A 21,909-nucleotide genomic window follows, 5' to 3' on the forward strand; every position below is an offset into this window, starting at 1 on the left:
GACCGACCAGCATCCCTAATGCAGCTGACAACAACCCACACAAACTTCCCAGACCCTGAAGAATTCAGCCTGGCCTCCATGGCTCTTCTAAAAGTCAGTTGGAACTGAAGGAAGTAAGGTGTGGGTGTGGGTGTGTGTGCGCGTGTGCACGCACACGCGCACATGCTGAACAACTGCAGAGGTCATTCTTTGTACTGATATTTAAATCTGAAAGTCTTTTTGACATTAACCAAAGATCTAAATTAGCTCCATATTGCCTGGGAGTCGGTGTTTCCTGATGCTAACCGCTGGAGCTCATCCCAGGTGGCTGAGTCCAGCAGGCCAGGCCTCCCCCCGCGATGGAAAGTTAACCACAGTTGATGTACTCAGGAAGAAGATGCATGATTACATGTGCGAGGTCGAGGAGCAGGAGGTAGAAAGGGAAGTGTACGCTTCTGGTTTTGGTTCTGCCCATGATTTAGGGATTCCCAGCCCCTGTCTGCTCTCACCACCGAGAGATGTTATAGGAAATCTCGAGCTTTGTATTAGTGTGTGGTGACCATCTGCACTTTCAGTGCCCTGAATAATGAGGCCCATAGCAGAAGGAGGACAGAGCTTATTCAGGTTGAAAACACTGAAAAGATGATGTGGGTTAGAACATTCAATTCATGACCAGAATCGCATATGGCAGATGACTCAGTGAAGGGAAACAATACAAATGAGCTGCTGTTAACAAGAAGAGATGGCTCCCCATCCAAAAATAATATATTTTCTTCAATATATATTTGATGCATGCTACTCAGTTACATTGTCTTTAGCAAGGGCGTGGAATGCCACACGAGTAAGACAGTAAGCCATGATAAGAAAGTAAAATAGGAAATCAACGTAAATGTAGTAACTATTCCTATGGAACCGGCCTCTCGCTATATAAACTCCCTACAAATATTTTTTTAATTTCAGTCTGTTGGCTGGTTGGTTGATTGATTAATCGATCTGTCTTACGGTGCTGGTAATTGAACCCAGGACCTTCTGCATGCTAGGCCAGCATTCTACCACAGAGTTACTGTCACAGCCTAATAAAGCCTTTTAAAAGCTTTTGAAAACACTGCTGACAGTGTTTATGTTTAGAAATAAAAGAAAAGGTAACAAATGGCTACATGTTGTATGATAAAGCTTCTAGAGACAATATGGTACGCAGACCCTAAAGGAGCCTTATCTCCCAGGACAGTGATGGAAGGCTGGAGAAAGAGTTACAAAGTCCAGTGGACTTACACAGCTCACTGAAGGTTTTCTTTCAAATGTGGGAAAGTTTTTAAAGATAGAAAAGTTGAAGGGGAACCATCGGGGATGAGGACCAGTATGAAGGGGGATAAATCCAGAGAGTGGTGAGATAAATACAATAGAAATAAATAATATGTGTGTATGTAGGAAGATGTCATAAGGAAACCACCCCCCTTTCTTTTACTTTCCTTTTTCTTTTCTTTTTTCTTTTGACAGGCTCGTGCTATGTAGCCCAGGCTGTTCTTGAAATTTGAATCTCATTACTATAGTCTTCTGAGTCCAGAAATGACAGACATATGCTAATGTATTGGACTCTGAAAGTTGTTATTTTGGACAATGAATGGTTTTGGCTTTTATATTAAAAATACTGACGGCAAAGATCACATGGATAGATAATATGAATAAAAGCAGAAATTTTAAAATCAGAAAAAGTTATGTTCATAAACACTGTACAGCATTTGATTTCTAAAGTGTACCGTAGCTAAATATGTGAGGTAGTTTAAGTAGACACTCCATCATTTCACTAGATCGTTGGAACTGGTAAATATCTTAAAGTTAAATTTAAGTAGAAAACACTATAGTCAGTACTATGCTATTATCCAGCAGATAGTATGTAAAAAGTTCTATAAAAGAAGCAAGTGTGCTGTCCAATGGTAGGGGAATGATTAAATAAATAATATCATACTGCTAGCTACACAGCCGCTTAAATATATTCAAGCAAAACTTGAACTTTGAGAAGAACTGTTTTGTCATTGAAACTACAAAGTGCCGTGCAAAACTACAAAATAAAATATTCTGAATCACTCTGATAAAACACTTATTAGTACACATAGAAAAATAATACTACTCAAAAAATACTAACAGTGGTCCTCTCCAAGGGATGGGATGAGGGGTGATGGTATTTTTGTCTGTATTTTTAAAAATATCTATGTGAGTTTATAATATAATATGTTCACAATGCTATAATTTGATTGCGGTATTTAGGGCTCATATTTCCTAGAAATGGCAATGTTCTTCCCTCATCAGCAACCTAATTTCGGGGAACTGGGAGTCTGCACATGTTAACAAGGTCTAGTAACTTCCTCGGGGGTTTCCTCAGTACCCAGCCTGGTGTCCCTCAACAGGGTCTGAATCCTTCCTCCACCTACTAGACTGAAAGAAAGAAAAAAAAAAAACCAAGAACGACCTTGCTTTTGTCAGTTTCCTTGTCTTGTAGTGTTAAAAATGGATCCCGACTAATACTTGTTTTAGGGGGTGCAATAGGCAGGTGTGTTTTGCATCTTAGTATCATAGAGAGAAAGAAGATGTAGCTAATAAGGAACAGAGAGAGTTAGTGGGGAGGTATGGAACGATGATGGAACCCCAGGAGTGTGGAAGAGCCATGGAGAAGAGAAAAGAGGAATTCAAATTCCACATCCTGCCTGGGGATGGTGGGAGGGATCTCTCTCAGACTGTCCAGGACCGAAGTTGCAAGCAGACTGAGGGGCTCGGATGACTCCCATTTATTCTTAGGAAAGTATAGTCCTACTTGACAGAGCCTAGGACAGTGCCCAGGATTAATTGACCCTGGAGGTCATCCAGGTTTTACACAGAAAGCTTCCGGTTGCAACTACACGTCTTGGGGTGGTTTCACCCTCTAGGAACAGCGGATTCTTGGAGCACACAGACCCCTTGATGAATCCCAGCCATTGTGTCAGTTGGTCTCTGCATCTTGACATCCTCCCAGCCCCACCCTCCCCCTCCCCCTGCTGCCAAAGAATCCAAGGTATAGGACTATTGATCCTGTGCTGTGGCTTTTCCAAAAACAAAGAGACTAGGACACAAATGCAAGCTGTTTTCCTTAAAAGGAAGATCAGGAGGTGTCTAATAGAGACTAGGATGTGTCTTATAAAGTCCCAATGACACACGAAGTGACTACCAAAGATTAGAACTCGTTTTAAATTTCGTTCTGGTCTTCCTGATGTGTCGTTAAATGACAAAATAAACAAAACAAACCTCGGTTTAATATTATATACGGTATTTTTGGAATGAGGTAGACATACCCATAGGGGATTAAAAAAAGCCTATAAGATATATGTCATTAAAATAAAATTATGGGCTCACTTTTATAGAGTGTTTATGCTTAAAAGGCTGGTAGGAATGTGGTCAATTTTAATATTAGTTTACCTAATTTTAATTGGTGCTTCCTAAATTATCTGACAGGAGCATGTAGTGTTTTGCAAGAAAGAAAGAAAAACAAGTTTTAATGCCCAGTGGGCGCCCTCTTGTCGTTACCTTGAACAATGGACAGAGGTTTAGCATCTGCAGCATTGCAAACATGGAAAAACAGAACAGAAAATAGCCCTCTGTAAGCAGTGGGAATAAATCTTATGAAAAGACAAAAAGTAGAGCTGCCTTTTCCTCACCCACCCCAAGATGTTAGGAGAAATTTCCAGATACATAGTTCAAAGGCAGAAGGGTAAATTTATCACGATTTGGAGTTTGGGAGAAAAAAAGAAAAGAAAAGAAAAACAAAAGTAAAAATAAATAAAGCATCTTTGAAAACTTCCAAATACTTTATTGGCTTTGAAACCAAATCATGTTATATCACACTAAAGAGATTAGCCACCCAAGACCGTCTCATATTGTATTACTGCACCGAGAATCCATAGGAAGCTCAGGTCCTGCGTCCACTGCTAATAGCTCTCTAATCCTTCACCAGCAATTTATAGTTTAGAAATGGCAACACGTCCTAAAGATTAAAGTCATGTGACAAATAGTTCATGTCCGTTAATAACCAAATCGCATGCCTCAGATCCAGGCAGGCCTGCCTGCCTTTTCCTTCTATACGGTTTGTGGGTAGGAAATACTTCATGTCCCTATTACATGAATGATGAATGGGACCGCTGGTTATGGTCTGTTATTTGCTTGGCTATAGTCAATATGTTTTCTTTGGACAGGGATTTCTGTGATTTATCTCTCTCCTGGCCTTATCACTTATTAACTCTGAGGAGACAGGAAAAAGCCAAGGTTGTATATGAGGCCTTGTGGTCATTTAGACCTCTAATGTCAGGGAAAATATTCCTTTTAATGATCCCGTTACACTAGCTACTCATGTCCTGATTACACACCACTCCAAATAGGAAATAAGGGTCATATTTCATGGAAAGTATATACATAAAATATGCAAAATAATATGCTTCCTTCAGACTGGCTTTATTCTTTGAAGAAACGGCTTTCATTTCGTAGATGTCACTGAGGTACAATGGTTACTTTTACAGATTGTGGTTGTTGCGCCCATTATGGTACCCACAGGGTTTAACTGTACATATGCCAGTAGATTCCAAATTACCCCTCCCATCAACACATATAAAATCAGAGAGAGGGAAATCACGTTTTGTAAAAATAAATCTTCCCCTTGGTGGAGAAGAGGGTTGGGACTTATTCTTTGCATCAAAACAAAAGAAAGGAGCATTCTTTCTGCCCTGAATTCTTTCCTTTTATGTGAACAGCTCTCTCAGGCTCATTTTTAAGGCATGTGGACAGGAGCGGCCTCTGAATTTTTCTTTTTTTATTGAGTCTTTTCCAATCACGACAGCGCTGATACAGAACCGCAAGGCAAGGGTTCATCACATACTCTCTCCCGTAGCTGCATCTTAAAGGAAAACAATTTGACTGAGAGAGGAGGGAGGAGGAAGAGAAAGAGAAGCAGGAAGAGGAGGAAGAAGAGAAGAGGAGGAGGAGAAGCAAAGTAGGCAAGAAAACAGGCTCTTTCCTTCTGTCCTCCATACTTCATGAATGGACGCTGGGTCTGTCTATTGAACAATGAATGTGAGCATAGAATATCGCCATTGTGTATCTTCAGACTCCGCTTGAACATTACAAGACCCTCAGGAAGCCCAGCAAACAAAGTCACAGCTCCACCATCATCAAGCTTAAGAAAGCAAAACATCTGCTCGCTTGAAATCCTCTGTCTGCCCCACTGGTCACCCGACCTATCTTTCCACTCTTTGCTCTTGAACCCTCTCTCACTGCATCCCATCCCCACTGAGTACCACCTACACCCAAGCTGCCACATAGCTTTCCTTGGTGACTTCAAAGACCTTTCAGGAAGACTTCCAACTCCCGGCTTGGTCTGCCGTCTGTCCTTCTATATGTTTGAAAAATTATAAACGTCATGGCCAACTGCCTGCCATTTCAGAGACTCTGAGATCTGCCCTCAGCTCTAAAGATAAGCATCAACTGTTGCCCGTGGAACAGTCCCATTCAGTGTTTTCTTACACACACCATCTCTGGAACTTTCTGTCTGCCCAGCAAACCTACCACCCTGCACTGATTCCTGCATAGGTTCCTAGTCATCCTTCAAATCTCAGCTCCCATCTCCTTTCCAGGTGGGAATGACCTCTGACCTGTGTGCATATCTGACACCTTGTTGTTGGATAGTTCCCAGGGTTGATGTAGCTGACTTAGGGACATCCATGTTACCTCTAAGGCCACGAGATTATTGAAAACGGGCACCATGTTTGCTTTGACTCAAGTTTCAGACATTGCCTAGAACTGGTTTAGAACATCACCTAGAACAGAACAGGGAATTTGCAAGCATTTTTCTAACAGAGAAAGAAACAATAGGAAGGGGGAAATCGGAACTGAATCCACATATTTTGAGACCAACTCCACAGCCAAGAAAGAAATAACGTTTTCTATGGCAGGGAAAACTGAAATGCTTGGACTGTTAATCAAAGTAGGCTCAAATGACCAGTTCTTTAGCTATATATTTTTTTAATAGAAACAACCTTCACACTGCTTGTTCGTCACATTCTGAATTTATTTTTAGGCAGCACTCCTACCAGGCCAGGTACCATCAGAACTACATTACCTACCTGACCTATTTACTCTTTCAATACAAACACTATTAAAACGTCTCCATTTTATAGGTGAAGAAATGAAAAATATTTATACCAACAGACCTCAACCCATTTCTTCTTTATCAGAATCCCCAACTATTGTAGCCCGTGCATGCAAATGTCAAGTGCAGAGGGATAGATTCTTAATTAACAGTTTCTATTTACAGCCCATGTCATCCAGATTACAGCAATCAATGAGGAACCATTGATCCTGGGCAATATGTTAATCAATTATCAGGCCACACCTATCACAGCCTCGGGAGATGCTAAGTCAAGTTGCTTCAACACAGCTTACCACGTCATGTAGGACTGAGAAAGGCTCTCTCTTTCTCTATCACATTAGTGGCCTATTTTGGATTCCCTCTCTGTTTTATCCTCAGACAATGCAGGAAGAGAGCTCTGAACATAAGGAAGCTAATGATGAGGGGGTGGTCTAATTGCACAGGAGCAGAGAGATCCAGTGACAGAAATTCCCCTGCCGAGTAAGACAAATTACGGGGAATAGCAAAGCTACCTATTCAAACTAGTCCATCTTACAGAGAAAACAACGGGGGTCCGAGGCAAGTAAGAATCTATGCTACATCTCTCGTCCAGGTAAGTGCAGCAGGCAGAGAACAGTCAGAGGCAGAGCTAGAACAGTCCCGCATGTGCTTATGCAAAAGGCAATTGCTGTGCCCCAGGTAGTTAAATACAGAATGAGTCTGAGGCATGGTGAGGAACTGCGAAGACAGCATGGCAGAGCTGGGGGAGCTACAAATGCCAAGGCAAAGGCGCTGCCCGGCAACCTTACGTCTAGTGAGCAAACAGGGATGTTTCTCCTCAGAGCAATGATGAGATAGTGGCTTTTCAGAAAATTCAGGCAGCAAGGAGTTCACATAAGGATAAAACTACAGAACAGGAGATTGATTGGGTTCTAGCTCTCTGCCTCCTACTTAAAGAGAATGATTTTGTTCGCCCCAAGGTGATAGCATTTATTCTGTGGGGGAATCCCTTCACTGCCCTGTTTTACTGGCAGAGGGTTAAAACAACTGTGATCAGGATGGGGGGAAATGAAAACTTAGAGTCATCAAGAGCCACAGAACCCATTTGCCTGTATGGCCCATCCTGTGGACAGAGAGTGCTGTTCTGCATCCCCCAGGGATGAGAAACACTAACAGGAAGGATTTCAGGAAGAAGTTTCATTCCAAAATTAATACACTATTTGCACTGGCTCTTCCTCAGTAGCCACAAGTTGGGTGAATTTGGTTAAAATGGGAAAGTAGAAGGCAGAAAGATTATGAGAGGAAGCCTAACCTGAAAACGGGCAGAACTGTTGGGATGCTCACCAGTGTCCCTCACCAGCTTGGAGTGCAGCCCTGAGTTAGTCAAACATTATCCTTTTGTTATTTTTTCCCCTCATTTTCCCTGGACACAGAGGCCTTTCCCATGAAGAAGTTACTAGAATGAAAGCAAAGTGCTAACTTTAGATGTGGCCACTTGTTACTAGAAAACCCAGTTCTAAGAATTTTGAAGAAACTGCTAACAGCTACTAAGAAACTTTCAGTAGCATCCAAGTTCACTGAAGGATTAGGAGGAACTATCATACTCCTAAAGGAAATGGGTCATTTAAAGACCAAATGGCTATAAGAAAATAAGGGGTGTGAATCATGAACAAGTTGGGCAGACCTGACCTGACCAGTGAGATCTGGTCAGGAGTCCTGTGGTCTTTACCTGGTCTACCTAGACAGACTGACCAGATACAGGATCACAGGACTCTGAAAATAATCCTGTGGCTAGATGGGGTTTTAATTTCTTCCACTTAGAAACTTTTAACATGTAAGATCAGCCTGGCCCCCACATTTGCAAATGAGTTAATGAGACACAATAAAGTTTGACTGGGCCAGTGCTATTGGGCTTCTATGTTCTATTTAAGTCAGGACCCAACTCTCTTCCATGATTCTGATTGGGAAAATTCAAGAACATCATATATCCAGAGCACAAGAATGCTCAAGTCTGAGGTCCAGCAATGAAGGGTTGTGCCCAGCAACCTTAAAAATGAGGCCGCTTTTCAGCCGATCTGTGTTTAGTCAGACCACTTCCTCCAAAACGCTGTCTTTATTTGCATCGACTAGACCAGGGTGTTCCTGTCTGATTTTACTTTCTGCCTTTGCTGAAAGTAGAATTTTAGAGCCTTCCACATTCCTATATCCAAACTCTCTTGAGTACTCAGAGAACAGTGGAAGTACCTTCATTGGAGCATTGGTTTTCAGTTCTGCGATATTTCCTTTATTCTTTTTAAGGGGAACAATACCAGTGATGTTCCATTAAGAATCAAGATTAGTTTCCCAATCAAGAAAGGTGAGCCTCACATCTTGAAGTAGTACAGATTAGAGAGCGAAGTGGGCAGTGAACTCCTGGGAGTGGCAACAGAGGGGCTTGCACACACACAATGACCTGTTGTGTGCACATGAAGAACAAACAGGCGTTGAGACCCCTTATCTCCACCTTCACTAGTAAGCAGTGACAAACACAGAGGTAAACGGAATAAAACACAAGAGCTGGGAGCCCAGCCAGCACTAAGGACCCTTCAAAAGGACAAGCACATGCCAGTGATTACGAGGATCAGAAGTTCCCTGGTGAAAACCATGTGATGTCACCATAACTATTAATAGCCAAGGAGTCTTTTTCCTGATTTCTTTCTACTTTTTTTTTCTAGCACATGAAGAGGTTAGATTCCTTCCTAGAGTACATTTCAAAAGGTGTCTTCTTGTCAATTGTCCCCAGTTGAAGGCATGAATGCTTTTGTCTCTTTAAACCCACACGTGAGCATATCGACACACTTTCCTACGTAGTTACTTCCCCCAGCTTACAGAGCTGCTGTTTTTATCTCTCATTTTAATTCCAGTGTGACGCAGATTTCCCAAGATGTGATTTCTTAAATTGATGGCAGGCAATTTTTGAATTTTTTTTTTCAAAAAAAAAAAAACTTAAATAATGGTGGGGTTGGTCAGTCCCTAAGGTTTTTTGTTTGCTTTGGATTTTGTTGTTGTTCGTGGTGGTGGTGTGTTGTTTTGTTTTGTTTTTGTAAAGGGGGAGGTGTTTTGTTTTGTTTGAGAATTTAAGTAATGTAATGGTAGTGATTCTAAAAGACATGTATGACCAGGTAGCTCTAGGGCATATTTTGTTGAGCACTGATTAAAAATAATTTCTTCTAAATGAAACCTGACCACAAAATGGAACCATTAATGAGCAAGGACATTGTCACCAAAGAGGAAACCATGGCTGACTGCTTCTGGTGCCTCCTACCCCACAAGCATTTTCTTCTTCTTTCTTTCTTTCTTTCTTTCTTTCTTTCTTTCTTTCTTTCTTTCTTTCTTTCTTTCTTTCTTTCTTCCTTGTTCTTAATGGCAGAGTAAATAAGCAACCAGCAAGGCCTAAATGTTTTTGGCCAAAAACACAGTCCAAAGTCCTCAGAGAAAACATTTGGCCTCTGTGGTTTTGTAATATGTTCCAGAACAGCAAGTCCAGCGAGGAACACTTTGAAAAACTCCCATCCCTTGGAATGACGGTGGGGAGTGTTACAGTATCAGAAATTTCAATTGGTCTTTTTTTCCTGCAAGCCCATAATGAGGCTTATTTAAGAAAAAAGAGGAAGAAGAAAGAATGAATGAAAGAAAAAGAAAAAATACAGTGTTATGTGAAAGTTCTCATGGGAAAAATGAATGGCAAGAAATCCTAAATTTAAAAGAAACAGCTAATCTGCTATTTTGATTTTCTTCAAAACTTATGCTGAACCAATGAGCCTAATTAAAAACACTTGGCCCACTTCTCTAAAGCATCCTAGCTTTCTCTATGCTTCGCTTGTATACACCGCAAAACTCCAGATCGACTTTTTTTTTTTTTCAAGCACTCACTAACGAAGTGCTGACTTTGTTGGGATGGCTGAGCTAATTTCGTGAACTCAGTGTGAAACCTGAGCTAAACAAAATTGTGGTAATTTTCCTTAATTTGTAAAAGTGATTGGAGTGCAAACAAAATTTTCCTCTTGGGTCAATCCTATAATTTTCAATTAACTAAAACTAATCGGCAGGCAGGCACCAACCCTGTATTTTGTTTAAAGGGCTGGGAGGCATTTCTGAGGGTCAAGATATATTAGCTGAGATTTTTGTTTGGTGTGTGTGTGTGTTGTCATTGTGAGAGAGATAGAGACTGGGTGACTATGGAGCATGCTTGGTTTAGTTCACAGTATAAAATTAGAAGAGAAGACACTTTGAGGTAGAAGATTGCAACAAAGAAGAAATCTGCCCATTGAATTACACGATTTAATTGGGCTGTACTAACCAAACCAGCTCTGTGCTCCAGACCCTTTGTGTGAAAACAACTTCCCTTCTACCTGGAAAAACCTGGCAGACCTTCAATAATAAACGGGGGGGAAAATCACGGATGGAGCTAGTCAGGTGATGGGAAGCAAAGGGCCCTGGAATTTACCACGCCATGTGTGGTCCTTAAAATCAGGCCAGGCCTCACCTTTGAGCATCGTCTCCCTTCCCCCTTCCATAGCAGATTCTGAAATGGTCAAAAAGAGCCCGGGGTGTTTGCTTTGCCCATTCCATGTATTTCCAGATCCTGCCAGTCCAGATCCTGCCTGATTGGCTGTGCCTGGTGGGAGGGATTTCAGATGCACCCTGTAACCCTAGCTGCTCACCACAAGGCAGGGCCATGTGCCAGAGCTCTTGGGGAGAGTGGGGGAGTACAGTTTACTGGGGAGTGAAGAAAGCTCCAACCCAGAATAAACTATGAAAACTACCAAATGTGTTTAATTCAAATGTTGGCTCGAAGAAAGGAGCACTGTTCATTAAAGCTCAACTCAGGGCTAGAAAGCAAACTCCAACAAGCTGGCCAAGCTGCGAGAGAGACCTTGGTCCAGTCTAGTGTTCACCTGTTCTCTTTTATTTCTCATATTATTTTTAGTAGTTAACCAATTATTTTATCATTCAAAACCATTCCACCTACATCAGCTTTTAGGAGTAATAATCATTGCAATATCTTTGGTCCTATATTTGTTGAAATGGGAAAGTCTGTCTTAACAAAAACAAGTTTTTTTTAAAAAAAGAATACATGCATGTTTATACACACACACACACATATATATTTCAAGTAAAACACACATCTCATGAGGCCACGCCAGCTCTGGAATGACTAGCTGTAGTCCTGCTTACCTGTATAGATGAATCTGCCTGGAGTCCCTTTGCAGAACTGCTTGGACTTGTAGGACAATGTGACTTCCACAACGCCAGGGATGTGCCGAGGAGGTGTCTGCACACGGATGGCATGGGGAGTTATCAACTGCAGGAGACATGGAAGGGGGAACGGTCACTGCAACACCTAAAGCACTCGGGTCCCAGTTGCCCTACTGGCTCTCCATAAACAGCGCTCTAAAACACATCATTAACCTGTCAGTGGACACAATCTGGATGGAACCTGTAGGAAAGATGCCGACAACAACGTTTACAAGTGTTCTGTGTGCAGCCACACAGCGTTATCTGAGTTTTCCTCCACAGAGGCCCTGGGTTTCCTGATTTGGAAAGGGAACCTGGCCGAATGAAATGGTTTATCTCCTACAGGATATCCTTTGGAAAACCTGCTTGCAACAGATGCCCAAAGCAGAACAGAGCTTTGCCATGCTTCTCCGTGTGCCTGGTGTTTGAACTGAGCTCTTCAGCACATGGAGGGCACGGAGGTAGGAAAACAGGAGGCCTGGGGACGCTAATTAGCTGCAGAACACATGTAGGAAACGCCCTGAAGACCATTTGCCACATTGACTACCAGAGGCGCAATCAAAGCACTTTAAAGGGGAGAGCAAAGATCTGCCTTCCTGGGATAGCATATGGCTCGGGCTAAACTACAGGTTCTCTATAAAAGAGAAATGGAAGGTTGGGGAGAGGACGGTCGGATGGCCACCCTTCCACCATGCAATATCCCATGCGCAATAAGAAAGTTCATTTCTGAACTCTATTGGCAATCCAATTATATTATGAAGCAGAATGCATTTTTTATTACTCTTATCTTGGTTTATATAAAGAAAATGTTATTAATGGTCATAAATGGGCATTATCTGGATCTTAAGGGAAAAAAATCCAGCCCTGGCATTTGACTGTTTGACCCATGATAGAGCTGCATTCTAAAAGTTCTCCCTCTGTGAGGTAGTAATGGCCCACTCGGCTCAATGCTGTGGGATAATCTGAACACACAGAGGATAGTATATCCTCTAGGGCAGTCTAGAGTGAGTCAGCTCCAGCTTTTGTTTATGTTATTGGATGGCAATGACAAAGAACGAGGTTTTATTTAAGCGTGCAAACCACCGAGTTCAAATGTTTTTGAGAATCATGGGCGAGGTGCTGAGAAATCACATTCAGGCCCTGGTTGCCACCGAGGGAAGCTGTCTTGTGTTGGGCAGAAGGACGAGAAAGTTGTCCATGCCAAAATCCACAAGTAATGTCATTAAATGTTCCGGGAACCATAGAGAAGACACTGGGGTAAAGTCATCTCAGGAATCCAGAAATGCTTTAGTCTCTTCTCTAGAATACACAACGGGTCTGAGCTGATTGGCTAGAGATTCACAAAGAGATGTTTCAAGATGACCGTGCCACGTGGAACTCTGGAAACCAAGGGAAAAGCTAAGATTCACTCACAAAAAAAAAAAAGCAGCGACAATTTTGCTTTGAAATTTTGCCCTAGACTGGGGAGCTCATGGAAGGAAAAAAAAAACCCTATTATTATTTTGCTAAATAGGCAGAGTCTCAAGCTCCCTTCTAAATACACACCTCTCTACACCCACAGGTGAGTGTGGTCCTCAGCCTTCCTTGGCAATGCACGTTTGTGAAGGGGACAACAGTTGATACAGAGACTCACAACTGGTCAACAGGCAGAGAATAAATATCTATAGAGCGACTGGCCACAAATGAACCATCTGGGTCACGCCACCTTCCTCCAAAGCTCAGGAAGCGTTACATCTTCCTGTAGCTGAGGGTCTACTGGTAGCTGATGGCTGCCAGGAGAGAGGAAGACAACTTTCTTTACAGATGTGGCCCCTGATAGGTGGATCAGGCTCCATGGGTGGTCCTGCCTGTGGACACAGGGGCAGCACTAATTAGACTCAGGTTAAGTTTTTAAAAAGACAAAAATGAGGAAGACAGGAATATGAGAGATGGTTCTCTAAGTGTAGCTTGGTGTATGTGTGTGTGTGTGTGTTATGTGTTGTGTGGGTATGTGTGTTATGTGTTGTGTGTGTTTGTGTGTGTTATGTGTTTTGTGTGTATTGTGTGATAATGAATGAATAGATGAAAAGGAAAAAGTATTCTATTCTTATTGAATTCCTTCCAAAGTGCTTTGAATGCTGCCTCGAATATGTACAGCATATGTAATGCAACTTAACCTTGATACATCAAGATCATGTTTGCATTCCCCTGTCTGATAGCTTGCTGAAATACAGAAAAACACTAAATGCCTGCTGAAGTAGAAAGTGCTGTTTCCATGCCTTAAAAAGCTTCCAAACAGTCAAGCACTTGACATTATTTCTGTTTTCTTCCGTGTCTTTGTCCTCTGCACCTGCTAATCTGCACTTAGAGTTTGTAGGCATAGAAACAATGAAACTTTATTTAATACTGCGTAAGAAACAAGACAGAAACTAGGTCCAGTTTCAGAGAGTAGCCAGTGCTCAGCTAGTCTCTGAAGCCCCACCGTGTGTTCTCTCTGTGGTCAGTTTTACCCGATTTTCAAGCAAGAGTAGTAGTCTGCCTCTTCATAGGAATCCAGACAGTTGTGACCTTTATGCTACGTACAATTCTTAGAAACCCATTTACTGTTTGCCATTGAGAATTTCCTGCTTGTCTTTCTCCCATTAAGCTGTTTTTGAGATTAGGAGAAGATGTTGAATTCCTATTCTGTTCTTAAAAGATATTTAATGAGGGGCTGGAGAGATGGCTGAGTGGCTAAGAATATACTATTTATTCTTGCGGAAGACCTGGATTCAGTCCTTAGTCACCAACATCCACATGGTAGCCCATGATCATATGCAATTCCAGTTCCAATACCTTTATTCCTGACCTATATAGGCACTAGGGATCCAATACCTTTATTCCTGACCTATATAGGCACTAGGTGCACACATGATACACATACATACATGCAGGCAAAACATTCATTCATAGAAAATAAAAATAAACAAATTTAAAATATTTTATGAAATAAATGCCTTCATACATAATTTTCCAAGGGTGCATGGAATAAATTCATGTGTAAATGTTCTCATAAATCTATTAGGTATTTGACTCCAATAGGTATAAGAATCATTACATCACTCTATTCTTCTTAACCCAGTAATAGTTAACACATTCCTCAATTAAGTTACCTTAAAATAATGACCCAGCTAGTTTTGCACTCATATCCGCACATGGATTGCTGCCTATCATGTTTCAATATGTTAAGAAAGAGGAGTGCTTCTCAAAGTCTGACTCAACAAGAAATGATGAAGTAAAAATTTCAAGGTATTGAAAAGCTGGAGGGACGGCTCAGTGGTTAAACTGCTTACTGGTCTTCCAGAGGAAAAAGTCCTTGGGTAGCATACAAGTGCTTTAAATCAACGCAGCTCCAGAGGATCCAACACCCTCTTCTAATATCTTGGGGTACTGCATGCATGCACGAGCTCACACGCACCATACACACACACACACACACACACACACACTCATTAGTCAAAATAAAATAAATCTAAAATTAAAAGAAGTTAAGACAGTAATAATAAAAGATCTACACTAAAAGAGCATTTTATTCTTACATTAGATGTGATTTATCTTCCTTGTTATATGTGTACTCATCCCTTATACTTACACAGGAAGTAACACTGTAAATAAATTACTGTGGGAAAATATTATCAAAAACACAAAGTAGAATACTACCAGTTTGGAGTACTATGCATGTCATGTGATTACCCAAGAACTAGATGTGTAACTACACAGAGGACACCTCAAAAGGGAGGCAGTGACGTGTTCACAGAAAAGGCCTCTGGTAAAGTTGTGGGTAGCTTTCGTTTCCTCTTATTGACTCTCTAATGTCTCCACCTCTTCAACAGTAAAAATGCATGCATGTTACACTCGGGGGAAACCATGAGGTGCTGTGGAAAGACGGAACACTCGTGGCCTCTTCACAGCCTGGAGAGGCTACCAGGCCACCAGTAAGCAAGAATGTGGTCTCCTCAGGCTGCCTATGTGAGTGTTTGTCTTCTCCAGACTCAGATAACAGGACCAGAAGAGCCCTATGGAGTGGAACGACAGAGGAAAACAGACTGTGGAATGCAGGGGAGAGGCATGCCTCGGGGGAGCTGTCTTCTCTGAGGGGCCATTGCATGTGCCTTCTATAGCTCTCTAGTTCTCAATACATAATGATGACAATGACCTAAGCAACAGTGACCCTTTGTGATCTTCTCACAGGGCACTCAGCCCTAGCTTGAGCTCTCTCAGTGACATCTGCCCTACAGACTTCAGGGGGCAGATATGGCTATTAGCTGGCTCATAGGTAAGGACAGTGACTTTCGGGAAAGTTTAGAAACATAACCAAGGGACCTATTAGAAGCAGCAAGCTCCCCAGACTAATGACCATCATCATAATGCCACACTGTCTCTTGACCGCTTATCATTTTTCCATAATTTCTGGTCCATGGACTTCACACCCTCTCTGCCTTTGAAAACATCAATGGCATCCCTAGTACATCCTTCACCCTCCATGTCCGGGAGCATAGGAAGCACAGAGAACAACCATTACTATCCCTGTGAAGCTAAGCTGAGAACAATTCCCCAGCAGAGCTCAGAAGTAACTCCACCATCAGCCCACACGCATGTCTTCCAGCCCCTGGCATGATATGAAAGAAAAGCGACAGGAAGCTCTGAGCCGTGTGCAAACAGATTACTAGAAAACACACAAATGCTTTCAAATTTTCCCTACTAACCTTACGACCCTGAACTACCTGCAACGTTAGAAAGTTGAACGATAAAAAAAAAAGTCTAAAACAAAGGAAAATTCAAAGGGGTAGAGAAAAGGAAAGGGCAGTTTGTTGTTCTCTGGAAAACTATCACTAATCGTCAGAAAAAAATTGGAGTGGGGTCCAGGTCTTTGACTTATGGTGCCTGCACTCTGCTATGGTCACTATCTATGCCTCAGTTTACCAACTGAATCATAGGCTGTATGAGCTCAGATCATCTCTGTGGGAGCTGAGAATAATATTAAATATGTTTTGTGTTTGGTTAGTGCTTCTCTAGGGACCCTAAAGTGCCGTCTAGATTAATTTTTTAATTTATGTATTAATAATTCTCACAGCATCCTCCCTCCTTCTCAATTAGAATGATAATACCCATCTCTTCTGAGATAGGCAGGGGGTGCTGAGTGATGGACATGGAACAGACACTTAAATAAGGAAGCTGTAACATAACGCATAATTAAAGCTTTGAGACCGAATCTATCTTAGGAGCTCTGAAGAGAAACAGTAGCCAAAGGAACAAACTTGCTGTTCTTTCATTCTGGAGCATTCTGCTTTTTGTTAAGTATAAACGGCATTTCAAAAATATTATTTCAGGGCAGGAGAGATGGTTCAAAGGGGTAAAGGTGCTTGTGGCTAAGCCTGGTGATCCAAGTTCAATTCTCTGGGACCCAACCAGTGGAAAGAGAAGAACCAATTCCCACAAGCTATCCTCTGACCTACACACACACACACACACACACCACCACCACCACCACCAACAACAACAACAACAACAACAATACCAACACCATAAACAAACAAACAGAGGCCTTCACAGAAAGCTAAACTAGGAAACGTGTGCTCCCAAGAACAGCACAGCTCAGGCTCCATGTGTGCCTCCTGGGTTCACCTGTGTATTTTGACTCCTACCTAATCAGACTCCTCTGGCATTTGAAACACAGATTCCTTCATTCCAAAAGAGTGTGTGTCTGGGCATCAGCATGTGAATTCTCATGGAAAGAGAGAGTGAGCGAGCGAGCAAGCAAGCGAGCAGAGGCGTTGAATATTGCACAAACATTCTGGTTTCCTTTCATCCTTCCAAGAAATAGCTAAAAACCAATGTTTAGCACAAAGGTCAATCTAGTGAATCCCAAAAGATAAACTTGTAAGGAAGACTTTTGAAACTCAATCTCAGGAATTGAATTCCATAGGGGAGTTAAACCTAGCTTTGGAGTAGCCAGTGATACTTTTGAATGCTGCTTGACACGTCTCTTACCAGAGAGATAGACATAGATATATATAGAGAGAAATAGATATAGACAGATATATAGAGGTGTGTGTGTGTGTGTGTGTGTGTGTGTGTGTGTGTGTGTGTGTGTGTACTAGAGGTCTCTAGGACTTTCCTAGGTTCTGTCTATGTTCCGTGCATAGAATCTCAGCTCCTTGAAGATATGTGCTTGTTTTTTTTTTTATTTTTCCTGAGACCATGGAATAAGTCAGTTTTCATAAATTACTCTTCAAACACTGAATGAATAAATAGCAAGATGCCTTAAATACCCCCTCATAATTAAGGTAAAGACTGAATAAATTCCTCTATGAGTGTTGAGAAAATAAATAATCGGGGCTAGGGGTATAGCTTAGGATAGAGCAATTGCCCAGCATTCTTGAGGGCCTGAGTTCAATCCCAGAACCACCAAAGGAAAACAGATGAAAGAAATGACCAATACCGTTCTGTTCGGATTCTTTCTTTTTCTTAAAATAAATAAATAAAAATAAAAGCAAAAAGGTTTTGACTTGGCTACCACAAACCTCCTGCTATCCTCGTTAAGCGTTCCAAAAAATCCACTGCCTAGTTCTTTGGAACAGGAAGTTAACCGTGACCCTCAATCAATGCAGTTAATTGTATCAAAACAGAACAGCAACGGGACCGATTTCCAAAATAACAGATTGGGGAGAAAGAGACTAAAATAAACATGGTGGACTTCAACTGCCTCTGGTTTTGTGGGTTTATTTGTTTATTTGTTTTGTAAGTCGTTGTTTAAATAAACCTTCCCCAGCTCCCTTCCCAGGACCTAGCTCTGGGCTTCACCAAAGCCTAGATGGCATCCTGACAGTCTGGGAGTTAGCGAGGAGCTGCTGCCTGAAGCCCAGCAGAGACTCACAGGGTAGCCCTGGGTTTAAGCAACACGGAGAGCACCTTCTCAGAGGGTGCCCGCCATATTCAGGCCAAACGACTACGGCTCCTGACTAGCCTGTCTCTGGTTCCGTGCTCCTGCCTGTTCGTTTAGAAATTAAAGTATAGGAAAAGGAAGCCCGGTGCATTTATAGAAAGGGCTGATTAATTTCTCTGAAGTTTACAGTTTACAAGTAAATTCTGCTTGTGAAATGAGGAGAAGAGAGAGAGAAAAAAATAACATAGTTAAAAGCCAAAATGCCGACGGAATAATCTGCCCTTCATCAAGAGGGCTTTTGGGTCCTTCAACTATCAAAAGGCTATCAAAGCAGAAAGATATAGCCCCATCTAATACCCATGTGATAGAGTCCATATTTGCATGTTGATGCACTAGTATTTACACGTGTATTCAGCGGTGTATCATTCTGCACGCCCTTTTCGTTGACTCGCCTCTTCACGGCAGCCCTACACCTGCCCTGGCTTGATGTCTTTCGGGGATGCATTATGCACATCCTGCTGTTTTCAGCAGAATGTATTTAAGTCTAGCTGCCAGCTCTTTCTTAGTGACTCAGAGCCAGAGCCACCATGCTTACGCTTATGAACAGTCATCCATATGCAGCCCAGTAGTACAGTTCTCTGTCTGCTTTTTAGGCTTTCGAGTTCAACCCTAGATGCAAGGCTGTCTCCCTTCTGCTGTTACTGGGCCTGATCGGAACCACCTGGCTCTGGTCTGCTACTTCTTAACTGCACCTGGGAAAGCAGACAACATGCTTTGGCTTGGTCAACCTCTATCCTGAAATTTTGTGGGGGTAACACTATTTTGACATATTTTACTAATCATGAGTTTTGCTATATAGAAGGTTAGGAGATGGCGCAGGACTCAGGTGGACTTAAGTTCCAACCGAAGCTTGGCAAATAACCAGCTGGGAGGCCTTTGGGATGCCATCTAACCTGCTGAGTTTCAGTTTCATGGGAGGGACTGGGGTAGGGAGGAGATAACTGCTAAAAACTAAATACCTGTATCAATGTCTCAAAAAGAGCTAGTTTTTCTACCTTGTAATCTTTGCTATTTCCATTCAATTTCTGCTAAGGTATTTGTGTACATATTTATCATACTACAATTATATCTAAACATCACATATATCAATGAAAATTATTATATCTATTTAGTAGTGATTGGAGAATTATCAAATTAAAAAATTGCTAGGGAATATATGAATGAATGAATGAGTAACAAAGTAAGCAGAGTCATTCAACAAACATAATAGCATTGATTTTCTGGGCTTTGTGTCAGGCACTAGAAGGGGTTAAGCTGAATTTTACAGGGACATCACCTTCAAGGGAGAGAGGAGATCCTTCATGTAAACCCTGAGACTATTTCTATATTTTTTAAAAAAGATGCTAGCTCTTTTAGAAATGATTCTCCATAAAATTACTAGGGCTTGAAAACTGTTCTTCAAACTCGCAGCCCAAGTTTAATGTAACTGATTCAGACAGATAAAATGCATAATTCTGTGTCGTGTATCTTCCATATAATAGGTAGTTAATACATCAAATCAATGTAGACTTGGAAGCACAAATTTAGGAAAAATTAGACAGCCATCAATTAGGTTAAAATGCATACCTTATCAACTTTGAATTAAAGCTGGAAGGGCACAGGGAACATAACACGGCAGGGATAAACGCATGAAGTTAGCCATAAGAGAAAATATCTGAGGAGATGCTAACCTTTGCTTTCAGAATACTGATGGGACGAGCAGCTCATTGTCACTGCAGACTATTAGTTCAGGTAGATTGTGGGTGCAAATGTTGAAAAGAAAGTGCCCCCAAGGTGATCTGCATGAACCCCAGAATAGAAGCTAAGGGGGAGGAACCTGGTGTAGGTAAAAAGAGGAGGAAGTCTCCTCTCAGAGCATTGGAGGACGGTCCAGAAACCCTAGCACTTAAAGGTCCAGGAAAGGAGCACAGTGCCACACAGATATTCCTTTCCCTTCATGAATGCTGCATGACTATAGCCAGCGTGGATCCTCTTTGTTTAAGCACATCACATTCCCATGCTTTCTGGTTTGAAGTTATGGGGGTATACACAACACTCCTGCCGAACACACCATGAACTCGCTGAAAATGTCGGCTTGAGTCTTTTTGCCAACATCACATAATTATCAATAGAGAAGGGGAAATTGCAAGCGATTTGGTCATTAAAGGTGAAAATATAGACTGGAGCACTTTTAAGGAATGGAACCACGTGACTTTATTAGAACAGTCATTAGACCGTCCTAGCCTTTCTTTAAATATGCTAGCTCATTTAGAAATGATTCCCCATAAAATTACTTGAGCTTGAAAGTTGTTCTTCAAAGTCCTGAGGAGCTGTTGGCCATGCATGGGTAGTTGCTGGGAGAGGGAGAAGCTGTCTTTGTTGACGGTTTGGCCACTCACAGAGTTCCCATGTTCCAGCAGACGCCCCACAATCATACACATATAGGCAGAGCTAACTAGTCTTAGTGGGTTATAAGAAGAAAAGGTGGAGCTAAGAGAGGACACGTGTGGAGAGATACAGAGAGACTGGGAGTGGGGAGATGGAGGTGGGCATTCTCAAGTCTCACTTTATGCATGCATAACAGTCTCTCAAAGATAAAGAAAAATTGCGGGTCATATACAAAGTCACAGATTCGGAAAGAGCTTAAAATTTTTGTCCAGCAACTTCTGCATGTTCAATGGGTATGCATTAAAGAAATACAGATTTTTAAGCAAAAATAGAGAAGAAATTAGATGGCTACCAGTTATTTAAGACCTACAGATTAAATTAGCCTTAAATGTACCTCAGGTGTTTATACATATGACAAATGAATGTGACTATTTACATTTAACCATATGTTCATCTGCATATCCTATATTATGAAATTTAAAAGCGGTGGTAACTGAGCGATTGTTTTCCCAATATGTCTTCATTTCTTATTTTTAATTTAGTTCAATTTATTTCATGTGCCATGCGATATGGGTAGGCCTTAGAGTGTTGAGATGAAGTGCATCCAGTTTGGAAAGATCAGTGTTTATGAATGTATACCCAAAGCCTATAGTGAAATTATGAGAGGGCGATATTATGTGAAGCTGAATGGGGGTGAAGCTGGATGTCAGCGGATGTAACCCCAGCATCGAGATGCTAACATGCTCCCGAGACAGGTCATATTTCCACTCGGGAGCCTTCTGCTTCCTTTAAAAGTAAAAAGGCCACACTTTGTGTCTGAGACACATTCCTGACGGCTCCATGACTCCACATGAAGTCCAGTAAAATCCAAGGGTGGACAAAGTGTCCTGGGAAACTTGCTGTGGGTTACTCTCATGAGTCACCGCCACCCATTCCTGAATATCAGTCACGGAGACGGAAACGCTGTTTACGCTCTTATGACAGCCATCCTTCTCTGCTTTGCATACAAAGGAGACCAGTCAGTACCGACAGGTATAAAGTGTCAGCGTGTGTTAAATCCTCCATTTCCAGTTTGGGGTTTCAAGTTGCAGAACTACTTCCCAGGCCCTGCAAGCTGCTATGGACCCAACTCCAACCAACTAAGGTTTTCCCCAGCAGTCTCTTCTGACTTCCTCTC

The 21,909-nt window shown here is 41.8% G+C and overlaps 1 protein-coding gene across 6 annotated transcripts in view; it reads right to left on the reverse strand.

Moving 5' to 3' along the window:
- The window catches only part of Ebf1 (EBF transcription factor 1), a 385,736-nt gene that overhangs the window by 66,975 nt on the left and 296,852 nt on the right, over positions 1–21,909 (reverse strand). For all 6 annotated transcript variants that reach the window (XM_075992867.1, XM_075992868.1, XM_075992865.1 and 3 more), the window contains exon 10: positions 11,342–11,468. In XM_075992867.1, coding sequence (XP_075848982.1) covers positions 11,342–11,468 — 127 coding nt within the window. The remainder of the gene's footprint in view (positions 1–11,341; positions 11,469–21,909) is intronic.

The sequence above is a fragment of the Microtus pennsylvanicus genome, chromosome 11, assembly GCF_037038515.1.
Source record: "Microtus pennsylvanicus isolate mMicPen1 chromosome 11, mMicPen1.hap1, whole genome shotgun sequence".
Classification (NCBI taxonomy): Eukaryota; Metazoa; Chordata; class Mammalia; order Rodentia; family Cricetidae; genus Microtus; species Microtus pennsylvanicus.